The sequence below is a fragment of the Eptesicus fuscus genome, chromosome 15, assembly GCF_027574615.1.
Source record: "Eptesicus fuscus isolate TK198812 chromosome 15, DD_ASM_mEF_20220401, whole genome shotgun sequence".
Taxonomy (NCBI): domain Eukaryota; kingdom Metazoa; phylum Chordata; class Mammalia; order Chiroptera; family Vespertilionidae; genus Eptesicus; species Eptesicus fuscus.
Genome location: NC_072487.1, coordinates 47,307,605 through 47,327,053, shown reverse-complemented (window position 1 = coordinate 47,327,053; position 19,449 = coordinate 47,307,605). Strand labels below are relative to the sequence as shown.

Below are 19,449 nucleotides of genomic sequence, written 5' to 3'. Positions count from 1 at the left end.
TGCCCTCCCCTGCCGGCTTGATCACCCCTAACTGCCTCTGCCTCAATCCCCAGGACCGTGGCATTGTCCAGAAGGAAGTTGGACGTCTGGAAGATGGCTGGCTGACCCAGTCTAATTAGCATATTACCCTTTTATTAGTATAGAATTCTCACATACAGAACATTATTTAGAAAAGCTTTACATACTATATACAATGGACTACTGTAGGAGTCTAAGATATTTATTTTGGATCAACAACGTTAAAAAGAAAGTTACCAGTTTCAACAAAGGGAAAAATTAAATAATCATCTATATAATAAAAGCCTCAGTGACGGTTACAGCGGGACAACCAGAACGACCAGTTGCTAGGATGAGCACTGACCACGAGAGGGAGATGCTCAATGCAGGAGCTGCCCCTTGGTGGTCAGTGCGCCACACAAGGGGAGTACCGCTCAGCCAGAAGCCGGGCTCACTGCTGGCGAGTGCAGCAGCAGTGGCAGGAGCCTCTCCTGCCTCCGTGGCAGCGTTAAGGAGAAGCAAGGCGAGCAGTGAGGTGCAGCGAGCAGGCAGGTGGTAAGAAGAAAGCGCTTCTGGACTGTGAGAGGGCGCAGGCCAGGCTGAGAAACATCTATCCCCCTGCACCAATTTCATGCACCAAGCCTCTAGTTTATCAATAATCTCAAATGCTATCACGTTTTCCCTTAAAATTACCAGCATCTGAAACCTTATTTTCTATAAGGAGAAAAAAATTACCTCAAAACACTTCCCGAGAGCGAGTATAAACTTTAAGAAAATGTTTATACCCTAAAAGCGATTTTCAACCAATGTGCCACAATAATTTTTAAATTATGCAATACCTGACTATTTAGTCAGGGGCACTTACCTCTTTTCCCTTAGATTGTCAAATAAAAAAAAGATAACAGCCAATACAACAATAGCTGCCTGGTGTGAATGACTCAAAATTATACCTTTTTTTCGGTGAGATGGGCAGAAAAATTCTATTTTTTGGTGTGCCTCAGAATTAGTTCATGTGTGCCACGAGATGAAAAAGATTGAAAATCACTGCCCTAAAATATTCCTCATATTTTTGTTTTCTTTAGTTCCCTCTCAACCAAAGACTGAAAGTAAAGCACTGTTATAGTTTGTAAGACTTGAGGGCAGAAGCTGGCTCTTTTATTTTCTTTGTGAATCACCACAATAGCCAGAACAAAGTACTCTGCACATAATGGATACTCAACGAATGGTACTGACAGAAAAAACATACACTAGGATGAAAGTCCTTTCTTAGAACTGGATTATTTTAGCCAATATATATGTAAACAGCAATAGCACTAGTTTTAAAAATTGTTTTTATCTATACATGTTATAAAAATATGTATCATATAATCATTTAAATACATAACAGTGAATAAACTTCAGGGATTTAAATTGCAAATAATGGGTTAAAAAATGGTTTCTCTTGAAGCTTATTCACTATTACGTATTTAAATGATTATATGATACATATTTTTGTAACATCTAATCTAATAATAGACAAATATGCAAATTGACCATACCTCCGACACGCCCACAAGCCACGCCCACAAGCCACGCCCACCATCCAATCAGAGCGAGCATGCAAATTAACCCAAACCAAGATGGCTACAGCCACAGAGAGCAAGGTTTCCTAGGTTTATTTACTTTTTCCCTTGCAATGTCCTAGGTAACAGAGGAGGCCACGCTTTCTGCCTGCCATTTCCAGGCCTAAGCCTCCACTCAAGCTACAAAGTTTCAATTATAGAAGGGAAACAAATTCAAACAAATGGCAGCAGAATGGAGCTTGAGAGAGCAGGCCAGGGTTGCCGGTGGCAACAGGGGAAGCAAAGCTTTCCACACACCCTGGCTGGGCTCACCTGCTTAAGGCAACAAAGTTTCAATTATAACCCCAACACAATGGCTGCGGCCTCGGAGGGAGCCCCAGGCTTGGCTTGGCTCCGCTCCAGGCTACAAAGTTTCAATTGTAGAAGGAAAATAAATTCCAGATACCAGGGCCTCCGCTTGGGTTACCAGGGGGCGTGGCCGGCCTGCAAACCACCACAGGCCCCTCGATCAGGCCGCCCCACACCCCAAGGGAAACCCCACCTGATCTGGGACGCCCTTCAGGGCAAACCAGCTGGCTCCCACCCCTGTACCAGGCCTCTATCCTATCTAATAAAAGAATAATATGCAGATTGATCATCACTGCAACACACAATATAGCTGCCCCCATGTGGTCAAAGATCCTGCCCCCATGTGGACACAAGATGGCCACCACAAGATGGCCAGCAGGAGAGGGCAGTTGGGAGGCACCCGGCCTGCAAGGGAGGGCAGTTGTGAGGGATCAGCCCTGCAAGGGAGGGCAGTTGAGAGGGACCAGGCCTGCAAGAAAGGGCAGTTGGAGGTGATCAACCCTCCAGGAGAGGGCAGTTAGGAGTGACCAGGCCGGCAGAGGAGGGAAGTTGGGGGCAAACAGGCTGGCAGGGGAGCTGTTAGGCATCAATCAGGCTGGCAGCGGAGTGGTTAGGGGGTGATCAGGCTGGCAGGCAGAAGCGGTTAGGGCCAATCAGGAAGGCAGGCAGGCAAGCAGTTGGGAGCCAGCAGTCCTGGATTGTGAGAGGGCAGTCGGACATCCCTCAAGGGGTCTCATATTGGAGAGGGTACAGGCTGGGCTGAGGGAGAACCCCCCTCCGTGCACGAATTTCGTGCACCGGGCCTCTAGTGTATAGATAAAAACAATTTTTAAAACTAGTGCTATTGCTATTTACATATATATTGGCTAAAATAATCTAGACAAATGGCAGGGGAGGGAGGTGGTTAAAGAGCAACCAAAGGACTTGTATGCATGCATATTAGCATAACCAATGGACACAGACACTGAGGCGGTGGGGGTTGTCCAGGGTGGGAATGGCTGGGGGGGGAGGGGAGGAGTTGTCAAACGGGGAAAAAAGAGACATATGTAAAACTTTAGACAATAAATAAATTTTTAAAATGGTGTCTCACACTTATAATTACAAAATCTTACCTCTTCAAAAACAGCAGCTTTATTTACTTTTTCCCTTGCAATGTCACAGATTTTCAAGATTCCGAGAGCAAAAGCTTTCATGGCAGGATCTTCTATAAAGTCTGGATTATGAATGTAAAGACATGTAAAGACTGTCTGTGCCAAGGAGTGGCCTTCTAACCATGTTATCTATAAAGAAATAAAAGAATGGATATGTTTAAAGTGACAAAGAGCCTGCAAAGTCTAAATTGATCCAACAGTCAAAGACTAAAGTACCACAGACCAAAGTAAATATAATATTAATAACAATATTTAAAAGGTGATTAAAGGGAAGGTCAGGAAAGACAAAAAAGTTAGAATTCACTTTCATTGACTAAAGTCTTTTAAGAGTCATATGCCATAAACATGGTTGGCTAAAATATATAAATATGGGAAGCATCCTATATAGTAAAAGGGTAATATGTAAATAGACCAAATGGCAGAACTGAACAACCAATCAAAGCATAATATGCTAATGATATGCTAAGGCTGCTCAACCACTCACTATGACGTGCACTGACCACCAGGGGGCAGATGCTCCAACCGGTAGATTAGCTTGCTGCTGGGGTCTGGCCAATTGGGACTGAGCGAGATTGTCCAGACACGCCCTGGAGCCCTCCCACGGTCCTTCCCTGGCCCGACTGTGCACCAGTGGGGTCCCTCAGCCTGGCCTGTGCCCTCTCGCAATCTAGGACCCCTCAGGGGATGTTGGAGACCCAGTTTCAGCTCAATCCTACAGGCCACTCCCCTTGGAGGGCACCAGACGAGGGCTCATGGCTAGCGAGCGCTGCTGTGGCAGTGAGAGCCTCTTCCAATCAGGACTGATTGTGTGTGGGCCCGCGGCAGGCACATTGGGGCCAAAATGAGCGGGAGCAGCAGGTAGGAGATGCAGGCAGTGTGGACTGAGGGTTTCAGCCTGATCCCTGCAGGCCACCCAGAGGGACCCCACCCATGCACAAATTCATGCACCAGGCCTCTAGTTCTTATATATAATTCAGTTTGCAATATATTTGGAGACTAATGAAATTAAGTCTCCAAATATAGCAACCAAATGCAATCAATTCCCCATTCAGTCAGTAAAAATCCATAAACTATGGAATTTACAATTTTAGAACTAGGTCCCAACCCACTCATCCAACACTTCTTATCTCACCTAGTATTACCGCAAGAAACATACAATCGTTTTATTGCCCCCATCTCTAATTCAATACCCCGAATGAGATGAATCTTTCTAAAACACAAAAATAATCATTCAACACTATTTTACTGAGTAGTTAAAATGGGCCAGGGACCAGGTGTTCAAACCTGGGAATACCTATAGAAGCCAAAACTGAGTAACTATTATGCCCCAAGGGCTATGCTAGGTATTTTTATATATTTTACCTCATATTTCCTAACACTCTGAGGAGAGTGATATTTTTCTCCTTTTACATATAAAGAAACAAAGAGTCAGAGAGTGTAAATAATTTTGTCAAGTTTTATATAGTTACTAGTGGCCTGGTGCACAAAATTCATGCATGGGGGGTAGGGTGTCCCTCATCCCAGCTAAACTGGGACCCCTCAGGAATAGAGCCTACACAACCCTCTCACAATCCGGGACCACTGGCTCCTAACTGTCACCTGCCTGCCTGCCTGATCGACCCTAACCATTCTGCCTACCGGCCTGCTCGCCCCCAACTGCTCCCCCACCGGCCTGCTCGCCAACTGCCCACCCCTGCTGACCTGCTCGCCCCCACCTGCCTTTGCCTCGGCCCAGCCATCATGGCTTTGTCCAGAAGGATATCCGGAAGGTCTCCTGGTCTAATTAGCATATTACCCTTTTATTAGTATAGATATTTTACATTAAGTCCAAGAATTCTGCAATAGAGCAAGACAATAGTGCTGCATTACAAAATGAGAAATGCACATGAAAATTACTAGAATTAAGGTATGTATTATGTATTACCAGTGTGCACAAGATTTTCCAGACTAAAAACCATCTGCCTAGTAAAGGCCAAACTCTTAGATACAGTCCCAAGAATCTCATACAAATAATGGTTGCTCAACTTTGGCAAAAATCCTCCCTCTTGCCTCCATTTGTCCTATTCCACTGGGACTGTACACTGTTAAAGAGCAAGAAAGACATATATGAGGGAAAGAACCGGCTTTGGGGGAAGAAGGATCAGGATCAAGACTCTGGTTATGCCCCTTCCTAGCAATGTCATCCTAGGCAAATAAGATTATACCATATATTGAATAGAGCTGATATAAGACCTAAATGAAAAATATAGAAGTACATACTGGCAATCAATACTTACTAAACGACCAAATGAATAAAATTTACATATTTCTAAGACAATAATTTAAAAATTTAAAAAGGATGGTTAGAAAGTAGGCAAAAAAGAAAGAAAAGAAGCAGTACAAATGAGAATTTTGCCACAATTAACCAATTTTGTTTAGGAAAGACAACTTATCCAGCATATAGAAAGCACTACAAAAGTTTCTTCATTTTCTAAAACATGGCCAGTTTAGTACAATTCACTCTAGATTAGGAAAAACATATCTCCAAAGCCAATCCAAAAGTCTTTGTTTCAATTCTATGCTTCTTTATGGAAGCTTCCAATTGCAGATTTGTTTCCCTGGATACCTTGAGAACAAAAAGGGTACTTGGGGTAATAGCTACACAATTATCTTCACTAGAAAGAAAATATCCCCTTTTCCAGAAACTGAGAACTTAAAATAATCAGAGGAGTAGATAAAATGCTATTTCCTATAGCATAACTTGGCTTGTTAATCTTTTGTACACCTTACTAGGCCAAGCATTACATATATTTCATACTCAACATCAGTGTGTATACTATTAAAGATTCAGGTAAGTCATAATTTTAAAATTAACCAATAGTGTTATTTTGATTCTTACCAAACAGCAAAAACACGTATCCATTATCCCTATCAGTTCAGGCAAGGTGAGGTCTTTAATTTTAATGGTGCCATCCTAAAAAGGAGGGGAAATATGACATATAAAGAGAAGCTTTCAAAATTTATATATAGTGGCATTTTGCAAATGCTATAACAAATCCATGCATCTTGGATTTCAAAAATTAAGTATTTAAAAATAGCAATTCTAAGAACACTCTATCTCACCATCTGATAAAACTAAGATGCCAAATTAACTCTGTATTCTTAAAAATAATGTATCTGAAACAGGTCTTCAGTAAGAAAAATCCAAGCCTCTTTCATTTGAAACAGAATAAAGGCCTTTATAAAGAACTGAATGAAAAGCCAAACTAACAAGTATTTTAAAAGCAGTTCAAGCATTAACATGAATAATTTTAATGAATCAAAACTTACAAATAAAATAAACATTTAAAAAAATACTTCCCTTAAGTTGGTTAACTATATACTACTTATAAATTTTGTTTACAATATCCATTTACTTAGCAAATTTTTTCATAAAATATGCAAAATTAAACTCTGTGGTAACTATGAATGAATTTCTAAATCAATTCTCAATGAGTAAATTTCAAATTCACTGCCACAAGCATTTTACTTAATATATACCAGATAAGTTATGGGTTCGATCCCTGATAGGAAGGGAGTACAGGAGGCAACTGATCGATATTTCTCCCATTGATGTTTCCCTCTCTCTTCCTTCTTTCCCTCTAAAAATCAATAAAACCATATCCTCAGGTGAAGATTAAAAAATATATAATAAAAAATAATAAATATATTAATAGAAACAACTTAATCCTTAAGCCAATTACCCTGGTATTTGAATATATACTGGAATGCTTTAAAAAAATCAATTTTTATAATGCACACACAAAATTATAGCAAACTTTTAATGAAGACCTTAAATAATTTTCAGATTTCAAAAGAAAGAGATAACTAAAGTTTATAAATAACTCTTATTTATATATCTGAGATACTCTTAGAAAATTATACTTTAAGTAATATACTAAGTTTCATTCCCATTACTAATAAAAAATGTTTTAAAATATGAATAACAAATAATAAAATACAAAAACCACAATGATGACTACCTGGATAGCTTGTTCAAAATTGAGAACTTTTCGATTAACTTGGTTTCCAATCATGCCAGCATCCATCTTGGGATCCATCATTTCAATGGCAGACATGGCTTCAAAGAGACCAAATCTACAAATAAAAAAATTGACCCCACAAATTGTTTCTGAACTAGTAAGCTTATCCAGATCTCCACGATGGTAAAAAATTATAATAGTACTTAAAATAACTTCATTATTTTATGTATTTAATATTTAAATCTTTCCAACTTGCTAACACTTCTACTTCACTTAAATAACCTTCCTTTAACACAAAAATTTTTCCATGTACTTGTCAATGAAATTACTTTACATGCACTGTGGAGGAGAAAACAAAGATGATTTTTGCACTTCTTTCAACAGGCATTAGAAATTTTTGGAAAAGACATCAACTGATCTACAATAGATTCCAGTTTGCCTTCTTTTATTTTTTTTCAACTTTATTATTGTTTATTACTGTTGAAAAAAAATGAAACTAGGTTTTATAAATTAGTAGTCACATTTAATATTTGGACCACGTTTTAGTCTTGGGTGCTCAAAACACTAGAGCAGCAATGACCAACAGAAATATAATGTGAGCCACGTAGATAATTATAACTTTCCTAGTAGCCACACAAAAAAGTAAAAAGAAACAGATAAAATTGATTCTAATAATATTTTATTTAACTCAATATGTCCAAAAGTTTTATTTTAATCGATCCTTAGTATTGAAAATTATTAGTGAGATATTTTGCATTCTTTTTTTCATATTAAGATTTTTATTCCAATGCATATATTATGCCACATTTCAATTTGGGCCAGTTAATAGCCATGTGTGGTTACTGGACAGCACAGCTCTGGAACTTTGCTTCTAGCGACATCAACACTTCACCTAAGGTCTCTACGATCACCAATTTTCCTTCTTCTTGCTGCTTCTTTAAGTTTTAAGAAAGTAGCATCTTAGAGAATTAGAACCTGTATTGACATTTAAAAATAAACCAGTAAACAAACAAACAAACAGAACCAGGAGCCTCAGATTAAGTCTAATTTCGCAGGATATCTAAGTAGAATTTTGTTCAAATATAAGTGATAAACAAAATCTCTTGCAGTCATGACATTTAGATATAACAATTATAGCAATATTTCATAAAGGCATGGCCCTAAGCTAGAATCATTCTTGCCACCAGGGCCTTAAAATCATTTTTTGGAAAGACAGACATGCATATATGAAATAATTAAATAACCAAGCGGGGCAAATATTTAGCTAGGCAAAATAGGTAAGGGAAAGTGAGGGTGAAGGGAAAAGAGTGTACAAAGGTATAGAGGCTGGAACTGGCTGGGGTAAAGGGAGCACACAGTCACCCTCAGGAGTTCCTTGCTCTGCCAGCTTTCTCAGTGTTGGAGACCTCCTATGAGAAAGAGGGGAAGCAAGATGTAAACTTGCTTTACTCCAGTAAAGGAAGGGTCTATTTCAAATCTCTCTGGTGCCCTTCTATTCTACCGAACTGTGCTTCAGCACAATATCTATATGATGCAGTTTGGGGATTTAAAAAATTGTCTTCTGTACATATAAATTAGTGAGACTGGTTTATTTCTGAAACTGTTTTAGCTTAATCCTATGGCTGGCAGTCTGGAGACCTTTACCAATTTTACATGCTCAATTGAGAGTCCTGAGAATGCTTAGTGTTTATGTTCTCTAGTAGTTATGGCCTCTAGAGAGCCTGTGCTATTTTTGGTTTATGAATGCATAGTGAACAAATATATGGGACTCTGTAATCCAGGTAATGTGCCAAAGTACTTTTTGTAGAACATTAGTCCTATGGAGATTCCATGAAATAAAGTTTCCATGGTCAACAGCATTTTGGAAACCCAATACCAGAGGGACTGGGTATATTAGCATATTAGCTCTTACAGTCTTGCAGGAAGTTAACTTTTTACTTAGTTTAATCTAGCACTTTCAAATCAGTTAATTTTAGAACACACCACACCTTCTCCCTTAACACCTTTAACATCCTTGTCCTGAAGATCTGGATTCTGATTATTTTGAAAGTTATCTGACATCTCTATGACATCTTCATTGTCTGCATTCTGCATATTCACATTCTTGCATTTTATTACATTTTAAAATAATTGGGTGACCAGTCCTTGTCTTTGAGTAGGATGGTTTATTTATTTTTAATTGAATTTATTGGGGTGACATAAATAAAATTACATAGTTTTCTTGTGTGCAATTCTATAATACATCATTTATATATTGTATTATGTGTTTACCAACTCAAGTCAGTTTGTCTTCTGTAAATAATTTTGTCTACTTAACGTTTAGAAGTTATGCTTGCAATAATCATTATTAAATGTAACTTTTAGAGTTTTACATTTCCTTTATATCTTGAAAGTCCAATAATCTGGCACATTACACTCTATACAATGCCCAAAGTTTTAGAAAGTATACAATGAAAAGTAATCTAGAAATCCCAACAGCCTAATATTTGTGGCTTATTAGCCACAAAAGCAGATAGCTGTGATGCACTGTGGACTCAGTAGTATTTCATTGACTGAGACAGGCCTCAAGATATGGCGGAGAAATATAAAATATAAAAGAAAGTTTGTAGCTATTTTATTCATTCAACAAATACTTACTGAGTCCCTTCTATGTGCTAGGCACTGTGCTAGGAACTTGGGACATGAGTGAGCAAAACAAATTTGCCTGTCTCATGGAGTTTACATTCTAACAAACAATAAGCAATAAAGACAAATTACACAGTATGTTAGAAAACTGAACATGCTAGGGAGAAAAAGGATAGCTAAAGAAGGTATAAATTGAAAGGATACAACTTGAATAGGTGGGCAGGGTAGGCTGTTGTTCCCTGGACTGAGCCTAAAGCCTTAGGGAAATAAAAGAAGGCTAGGTTCCTCTACCTGTGCTCTCTCAAATCTTGTTCTACAGCTTTTCTGCATCAGCTTGCAATTTTGCTTCATTATATTTTTCCTATCATTGCCTGAAACATCAAAATGATGACATACAGTGGTTCTCAAAGTATGATCCCAAGATCAGCAGTATCAATCTCACCTAAGAACGTATTAAAAATGCATCTTCTTGGGTCCCACACTAGACCTACTGAATAAGGAACTCTGGGGGTGGGGCCCATCAATCTGCTTTTTAAAAAGCCCTTAAAGTTTGAGAAGAACTAAATTTGAGGTTCTCCCCCCTCCTCAAATGTTCAATCTTACTTACTAATTTAAAATTTCATATTCCTAACCTTACAAATAGAGCTTGGATGTAGCAGTATGGAAACTGGGGTTATCTATGGGAGTATAAATATAATTAAGCATTTCCCTTTATTTTACCTTTCCAGGGACTGAAAAATCTATGCATTTAGTCACCTAGCCTCACATATGACATACAACTAATACCTTTAAGACATTCCACATCCTGTACATTTGCCACAAGGAAAGGACCATAAGTCACACTTTTACTGATACAAACATTTCTTTTTTGTTTGTTTATCCTCGCCCGATAATATTTGTTTCCATTGATTTTTTTAGAGTGTGGGAAGGAGGGAGGGATTGAGGGAGGGGAGGAGGAGGAGAGAGAGAAACAACCATGTGAGAGAGACACATTGATTGGTTGCCTCCTGCATGCACTCCAACCAGGACTGGGGATCGAACCTGCAACCCAGGTACATGCCCTTGACCAGAATCAAACCCGAGGTCCTTTAGTCCATGGACTGACTCTCTAAACACTGACACAAACATTTCATATCACAAACTAGGGTCCGCTGCCCCAATATAGCTCACTAAGGTTAAAGTTATATTTATAATTAGTTTTATTTTTATAGCTTTGAATATAAAATTACTCAGACTTCAAGGAACACTACTGCACATGAGAAAAAACAAATACTTAGGGCACAATATACTTACAGCTTATCATGAAGCAGTTCTCCCAACTTTAATTCTAAAAGAAACAAAGAGAAAAATCCTTTGAATAATATTATATTTATACAAGAGGCATCGCACACCCCTCCCACCCACCACGCTTGCAGCCAGCCTTGCTGCGATCGAAGCCTTGCCACGCCCACCTGCTGCCGCCCCAACCACCCACTGGCCACCAGCCTTGCTGCGAGCCTGGGGGCCGCGGGGGAGGGTCCAGGAGGTGCTCCATGCACCTCATGGTGACCAGTTGTTTGGTCATTTTGGTCATGACACCTCTTGACCTTTTATTATTATGATTTAACTTTAAATGCTAAGAAAAAAATAAAACAAAATACTAGTACCTGAAAAATGTACTTGCATTAGTTTTCTAAGATATGGTTGTATTATTTCTACTCAATTACTAACTCAATGCCTTCTACACAGTGATCATTTATATACTAACCATAAACTAAACTTTTAAGAATTAACAAGCAACCCATCAAGGGCCAAAATAATCCAATTAGAATTACCAACCTCATTTAAAAAAAATCACTAGTGTTCCCTTAAATAAACTTTTTCATAGAACTGACTATTTCTCAAGTTGTTTTTAAACCAGTTGGTGTCAATCTAATGTCTTTTGTCTTCGAGACAGTGTTAAAACTATTTTTTAAAATTATATTTTAGTTAAATAATATAGAAAACACTTGCATAAACAGCTAATAAAAACACTGCTCATCCCCTATAAAGCAGTTCTCAACTGCAGCTGCCTATTACTATCAACCGGGGAGCATTTGAAAATTTCAAAGTCCAAGCAGCACCCCAAACCAACTAGTGGTGAAGCTTACGCAGTGGTTTTTAAGTACTCCAAGTAATATCAATGAACTGGTAAGGTGGGAACTAAGCCACCAAAGAGAGTAGAAAATGGCTCAGTGGATAAAGCTTTGGCCTGCAGACTGAAGGGTCCCAGGTTCGCTTCTAGTCAAGGACACATGCCTGGGTTGTGGGCTTGATCTCCAGTAGGGGTTGTGCAGGAGGCAACTGATCAATGATTCTCTCTCATCATTGATGTTTCTCTCTCTCTCCTCCTCTCCCTTCCTCTCTGCAATAAAAATATCCTATATAATAAAAGCATAGTATGCAAATTGTCCCCTCAACTGGGAGTTTGACAAGGGGTTGGGGCCAGCCGGGGGAAGGGAGGGAGTACCCGACGGGCAGCTGGCAGTCTCTAGGGACCTTACCAGTGCATACATTTTATATATATATGAAACCTTAATATGCAAATAGACCAAATGGCAGAACCATTGAACAACCAGTCATTGACATGCACTGACCACCCGGGGGCATGTGTGGAACATGGCGGGCATCGGCTATGATGAGATGGTGGAGCAGGTGAGTGGGGGACGCCAGACCAAGGCGGGGTGCTGATCACTGTCATCAGGGCGAGCCTCTGGTGGTTCCTGAAAATTCTTTGCTCCCGCATGCCGCGGTCCCACCTGCTCACACCTGCTGCCGGTGCTGGAGCTACTGCTCGCACCCACTGCCGGCGCGCCCGTTGCCATCAGCGGGTGCAAGCGGTGGCTGCCGGCCCCAGTAGCGCCTGAGAGCTTCTCCACCTCCCCCTGCTCCTGAGGGGCAATCGGAGCAGCAGCCACCGCTCACACCTGCTGATGGCTCCAGCCCCAATCGCTCTGCGTCAGTGGGTGCAAGTGGGGATGGCGCTGTCAGCGGAGGGAGTGGGGCTGCTGGCAGACAGGGACCAGAGGCTGCGGTGGGAGGGACTGGGTGAGGGCGCGGAGGATGGGCTGAGACCCACCCTGTGCCCACTGCAGCCTCGCGGCCACAGTTGTTTTCAAGGTGCACAAATTCATGCACTGGGCCTCAAGTATATATATAAAAAAAGAGAGAAGGAAATGGGATGAGAAATGGGTCCATATCCTCCTAGTTTGGAGCTTAAAAAGACTGAAAGTAATGTTAAGCTGACCGTGACTTCTAGACATCATCCTTGGAGAGGTTTCTGGCTATCCAGACAGCATGGAAGAAGGGAATCGGGTAGGCAGAAGAAGGAGCAATGTGTATTTTATGATTATTTATGTTTAAGTGAAATTTCTAAGTTGTGAGTTTGTAATTCAGAAAGCACCTAAATATAGATAACCAAATGGAATATAAAAAACAGAAACTATTTTATAGGTAGCAAAATAGAGTTTTAATTAGGCAAGGTTTCCTAGAGAAACAAAGCTCAGAGGTATTCTTTGGATAAATAATTTATTATATATCAGGCAAAATAACAGTGAGGGCACCAAACAATCAAAATAATTTGGAAAGAAAAAAACAAGAGCCTCAATGTCGGTTATAGAAAATGTGGATGGAATGTATGCCATCTGCCTAATAGAAAATAAAAGAAATGAGGAAAGTTAGAATTTTATCTAAAGGACTTTGAAGAGCCACTAAAAGAATAAGTGGAAATGTACATGAAAAACACTGCCATCCATATGCAGATAATTTTACTGTACAAAAAAAAAAAAAAAGTACAACAAAAAACCCCACCAAAATCTAGCCAAATGCCATCATACTGTCACCAAACAGGAGAAAACATTATAAGAGTTAAAGAAAAGGATATAATGATGTCTGTTTTCTTTATTTCTTTACTTTTTGTTAATCCTCACTTGAGGATATTTTTCCATTGACTTTTAGAGAGAGTAGAAAGGAGGAGGAGAGACAGAGAGAAACATCAATGAGAGAGAGAGAGAGAGAGAGAGAGAGAGAGAGAGAGAGATAGATCAATTGGTTGCCTCCCACATGCACCCTAATCAGGGCTAGGAATGAAGACTACAACTGAGGTATGTGCCCTTGACTGGCATAAAACCGGTGACCCTTCAGTCTGCGGGCAGACACGCTATCCACTGAGCCAAACTGTGTAGGGCTAATGATGTCAGTCTTTTTTAAAAAAATATATTTTATTGATTTTTTACAGAGAGGAAGAGAGGGAGATAGAGAGCCAGAAACATCGATGAGAGAGAAACATCGACCAGCTGCCTCCTGCATTCCCCCTACTGGGGATGTGCCTGCAACCAGGCTATATGCCCTTGACTGGAATCGAACCCGGGACCCTTCAGTCCGCAGGCCGATGCTCTACCCACTGAGCCAAACCCGTTAGGGCATGATGTCTGTTTTAAATTTAGTTTTCAGAAAGCTGCTAGAACAGAAGTCTAATCTATAATCCAGGCAATGAATCTGATTATTTCAAAAGAAGAAAACAAATCATTAATATCACAGGCTCATGATCTGGCAAAAGCCTTTAGTTCTAAATCTACATGTAAATGACAATTAGTTCTACATCAACTTTTTAGTTTCAAGAAGTACACCTCACATTTGTGCCACTTGAGAAAATGCAAGAGCTAATTATGGAGAAGTTAATAGATGGTTTGATGTTGGCAACAAAATGACATGCTACCCTCTCTCAATCCACACTGAAGCAGAGATTAAACCATATCTCCTACTCGAGGTCCTTCCATGAAGAAGCAGAATTATTCACTGTTCCTCAATCATAAAAACTATTATCTGGCTCTAATGGTTCATCTCAGTCTAGAATAATTCTCTTTATGTTCACTTAGAGAAACCCAACCATTTCTTTAAGCCCCAACTTAAGCCATATGTACTTCATAAAACCTTTCCCATTTAGGTTCATAATAACAGCCTTCTAATATAGATCACTTAAAATCAGTGCAAGATGATAGGTATAATCCACTAATAGTCTAAGATCTCTGAGCACAAAACTGTACTATAACTCACACTTCTTTCTCTCTTCCTTAGATAGACATACTAGTACATAGGTAATCACCCAACTCCCAGTCTAATGTTCTTTTTACTCTCTCTCCTAGGCATATTTTAATTGGACACATATTTTAAGAGTCCAAGGGTAGGCACATGATTTATCATTCTGCTTATACTCCACTGGCTCCCTTTCCATCTGCAGCTGCTCCAAGTCTTCTCTCCTCTCCTTAAGAGCACTGTTCTAAAAACACCCTACTTCACCACCAAAGACCTAACCTTCTTGTTCACTAATATAGAAGCCATCAAGGTGTGAATCCCTCCACCATTCCTCTCCATTCACTTAGAAATACACTGAGTGGCCAGATTATTATGATCTCTGAACGCATAATAATCTGGCTACTCAGTGCATATCCTATATAATATCCTATATAATAAAAGGCTAATATGCAAATTGTCCCCTTGACCAGGAGTTCGACCAGCAGGCAGGCAGGCCAACTGCCCATGTCCCCTCCCCCTGGCCAGGCAGGCCAGACCCCACCCATGCACGAATTCATGCACTGGGCCGCTAAATATATATACTGAGTGGCCAGATTATTATGTGTTCAGAGATCATAATAATCTGGCCACTCAGTGTATACCTGTATCTTCACATCCTAACCTCAGTTCCTTCTGTCTCATTATGTCCCTATTTTCCCCCATTCCCAAGTTAATTTCTCTACCATGTTTTTGAGCCAATCCTCTCTTATAGTTCAAGCTCTCACTCTTTGTTCCTTTCTCTTATCTTCAATCTCCCACCTCAGTAAGGCTCTTTCCCCTCAAACAAACATGCTCATTTATCCAATCATTTATGCCCAAACATTTATCAAACTTACTATATGTCAGGAAATGTTCTGTGTGCTAGGGTTACTGACAAGATTTTTGCACTCACAGAGTTACAATCCAGTGGGTGAGACTGATAATAAACAATAACTGAAAATGATGATTTATGACAGTAGATAAATGCTATGAAGAGAATAAAACAGGGTGATTTAACTGAGCTGGAGTTGGATAGAAGGGGGTGCATCTGCTTAGATTGGTTGTTTTGACAAGTCCTCACTGGAGAGGTAACATTTTAAGTGATCAGGAAGGAGCCAGCTATGTGAAGACCTAGGGGTAAAGTAATTTAAGGTATGAAAAACAAAATATTCAAAGAAGGAGGGACCACCTTGGAGTGTTTAATGAGATAAGAAGGACTTAAAAGTAAACACAGCTCTAGCCAGTTTGGCTCGGTGGATAGACCGTTGGCCAGCGGACTAAAGGGTCCCAGGGGTCCCAGGTTCTATTCCGGTCAAGAGCACATGCCCAGATTGCGGGCTCGATCCTCACTGGGGGGCGTGTAGGAGGCAGCCGATCAATGATACTCTCTCATCATTGATGTTTCTATCTCTCTCTCCCTCTTCCTTCCTCTCTGACTGAAATCAATATAAATATATTTAAAAACAAAACAAAACAAAAAACAACAACATAAATGAGCCTAGTGGGTACAAAATGAAATCTTGCCCTGACTGATGTGGCTCAGTTGGTTGGAGTGTGGTCCTGTACCTCGAAATATGGGGGGGTTCGAGTCCCAAATAAGGGCACATACCCAGGTTGTGGGTTCAATCCCTGGTTGGGGCATGTTCGGGAGGCAACCAATTGATGTTTTTCTGTACACTGATGTATTTTCTCTCTCTCACTTACTCTCTAAAATCAATAAAAAATGGTAAGCGAAATAAGCCAGTCGGAGAAATAAATATCACATGATCTCACTCATTTGTGGAATATAAGGAACAACAAAAACTGATGAACAAAAATAGAGCCAGGGGAAAAAATATATTAGAATATAGTAGAAGTAATCTTGTTATTTGCAGATTTTTAATATTTCCTCCAACTTTTGTGATATCATACTATATTAGTACAGTTTTGATAATATTATATTTAAAATTATTTTTTTCCTCAAAATATTAATGTTTATGGCATGTAATATTATATTTAAATCGTTTTTCTGGAATAATTGGTGTTTATTGCATGTAACATTATTATATTTAAGATAGTTTTTCTTGAAATATTAAAAAATAAAATAAAAAACCCCTAGGCCCTGAGGGGTAAAAAAATAAAAAATAAAATCAATAAAAAATCATATCCCTAGGTGAGGATTAAAATCTATCTATCTATCTATCTATCTATCTATCTATCTATCTGAGTGGTCGGGCAGGCACCAGATCATAAAGGCCATGGGAAGAAGTTGAAATTTATTCCATATACAACAGAAAGCCACTGGAGGATCTTAATTAAGCAGGGCATGGCATAATCTGGTCACTTTCAAACCTCAAATAGACAACAATACTACTGTCTTTAGGTCAACATATTCCGTTTACACAAGTTCAAAATTACTGCAAGATACTCTAACCTTTACTTAAAAAGTGAAGAAAATTTTAATAGAAGAAAGTGCCTTAATATCTTTATTTAACGCTGTATTTTATACATATATGTATATACATACATATATATATATATATTGGCTTTAAATGAAAGTTAAACCTAGAGGATAGAGAATGAATAGTGTGATTAACAAACTTACATAAAGCACACTTATCTACTGATTTGATTTACTGAGACAATGCAAAAATCACAATCAAGATTTTATTTTTACCTTTGCCCAGATTCTGAACTTCTAATCCAAATACCCAAACTCACCTCGACAAGCTTCTTCAAAATCTTGAGTTATGTCCACCCAGTTTGCACTGCTTTTTTCCATCTTTTCTGGTAGACTGAGCTCCCATCCTGAATCGTCGTCTTCCGCGGACGCTTTCATAACCATTATGCCTGCGAAATTAACACTGGTGTCAAAGAGAGGATGGAGGTAGCTTTCAGGGCCGGCCTATCTGCAAGCCACGTGTGGGTAAGGACGGGATGAAAAATCTTACCGAAGTGTTTAAGCCCAGCTCTTCTGAGTTTGAGGCTGGTATTGGAAAAACATGTCTTCATACAATTAAGTCTCACCGTAATGACCACTTCTGCGGCTCATTTCCTTAGCCCACCACCTACCAGAGCCCATAAAGAGTTTGCCTTCTCACTCTTTCAGGAGAAAAAAAAAAATCACACCTCAAGCCAGCACTGGCCCAAGCAGAACAAACTCCAGAGCTTCCATCATTCAACTCAGGCCGCAACTGACCCAGGCATTCTTCAGGGTCCCCTCTCCCAACTATTCCCGCCAGGGTGATCGCCCACCTGCCGGGAGACGACGGGCCGCCTCTCCCCAGCCGGCAGGACCCCGGCACAGCCCCGCCGAGAGGCGCAGCGCGCGGGAGCGCCCTGTGGGGCCCCCCCCCCCACACCCCCCGCCAGGCCCAGAGCTGGGGTGCACCTGAGGCGGGGACGCGCACCCCCACCCCACCCGGGTCAGCACGCCCCGGCCCCACAGGGCGCAAAAGCAAGGACAGGGCTATGGTCGCGCGGAATGCGGGCACACCTCGCACCGGGTCTTCGCCCTGGGAACACACCCGTCAAGGCCGGGCCTCGGCGGGCAAGCGGGTATCCGGGAACCCCAGCTCCTACCTGAGGCGCGGCGGTAGGGCCGGGGCCGCAGGGTGACCTGGCGTCCCCAGGATCTGCCACAAGAGCGGGGTCTGAGCGCTCAGACACGGGAGACAGGGAGTCTCAATGGCTCCGCACGGGAGGTCCCTACCTACCACTCCAGTGGCTACCGCGCCGCCACGCACCGAGCAGACCGAGGAAATAACGACGCCTCCCCTGCCGCCGCCGCCGCCACCGCCCCCTCCCCTCCACTCCGCTCGCCTAGCTGCGTGCGCGCATGCGTACGCCCGGAGCGCGCGACCCCGCCCCCCTCCCTCCCTCCCCGGGACTTCGCGCTCCCGGGCCACACCCCTTCCCTCGCCTCTGCCACCGTCAGGCCTACCGCTGCCGTCTTTTCTTCTCGCGTAAATATGGCCAATCGCGAGACCGGAAAACACCTTCCTTCACCAGCGACGGCCCCGTCCCTTGGCAGTGGGCGGGTCCCGGTAGGGGGCGGGGCCTGGGGCACAGCCCGCCCCGCCTCGCGCGGCTCCCTGGGAAATTCTTAGAAAGGTGACGTGAAGGCTCCGGGAAATCGTGGAGGAGTCAGGAGACCCTATGAGTTGCGGTCTGGAATGAAGAGTCGGCTCCTGGAGTTCTACCGAGCTAGGGCTGCCCAACGCCAGGTTTATGTTTTCTGAAGAGCGCCTGCGGGTTTCTTGAGAAAAAAAAATAGAAACAAAACATCTGCAGGGTCAAGCCAGCCATTTTTTTTTCTCGAACTCATACAAGAAATTTAATAAAAGAATCAGTTTTAAAGTGGGGTTACGTGAATAGCCCGGTATGGGTAAGGAACGCATCTTTACCACGACATACCCATTAAACTTTAAAAGAAGATACCAAATGTGAATTAACTGGGACATGGAGCAGCTGGACCTTTCTTGTTGCTGATGGGAATGCAAAATGGTTACAACTACTTTGGTAAAGATGTGCCTCTCTCACACTGATGTTTCTCTCCCCCTCCCTTCCACTCTCTCTAAAAATCAATGGGAAAAATATCCGCCCATGAGGATTAACAAAAAATAAAATAAAAATGTGAGGGGTTACCTATTTGTGTATTTTTAATCTTTATGTTAAATGTTATTGGTTAATAATCAAATAGGATCCCGAAGTACT

The 19,449-nt window shown here is 41.1% G+C and overlaps 1 protein-coding gene across 5 annotated transcripts in view; it reads right to left on the bottom strand.

Annotated features, from left to right (window-relative positions):
* NAA35 (N-alpha-acetyltransferase 35, NatC auxiliary subunit) overlaps positions 1–18,507 on the bottom strand; it is a 53,947-nt gene extending 35,440 nt beyond the window's left edge. For 2 of the 5 annotated variants that reach the window (XM_054727729.1, XM_054727732.1), the window contains exons 1-6: positions 17,685–17,897; positions 17,455–17,583; positions 10,978–11,011; positions 7,060–7,174; positions 5,937–6,011; positions 3,020–3,187 (exon numbers count right to left, since the gene is read on the bottom strand). In XM_054727729.1, coding sequence (XP_054583704.1) covers positions 3,020–3,187; positions 5,937–6,011; positions 7,060–7,174; positions 10,978–11,011; positions 17,455–17,583; positions 17,685–17,745 — 582 coding nt within the window. In that variant the 5' untranslated portion in view covers positions 17,746–17,897. Of the gene's footprint in view, positions 1–3,019; positions 3,188–5,936; positions 6,012–7,059; positions 7,175–10,977; positions 11,012–17,454; positions 17,584–17,684; positions 17,898–18,229 lie in introns of those variants that run through there. The other 3 variants (XM_054727731.1, XM_054727730.1, XM_054727733.1) reach the window with 3 other exon arrangements.
* Positions 18,508–19,449: the final 942 nt, after the last annotated feature.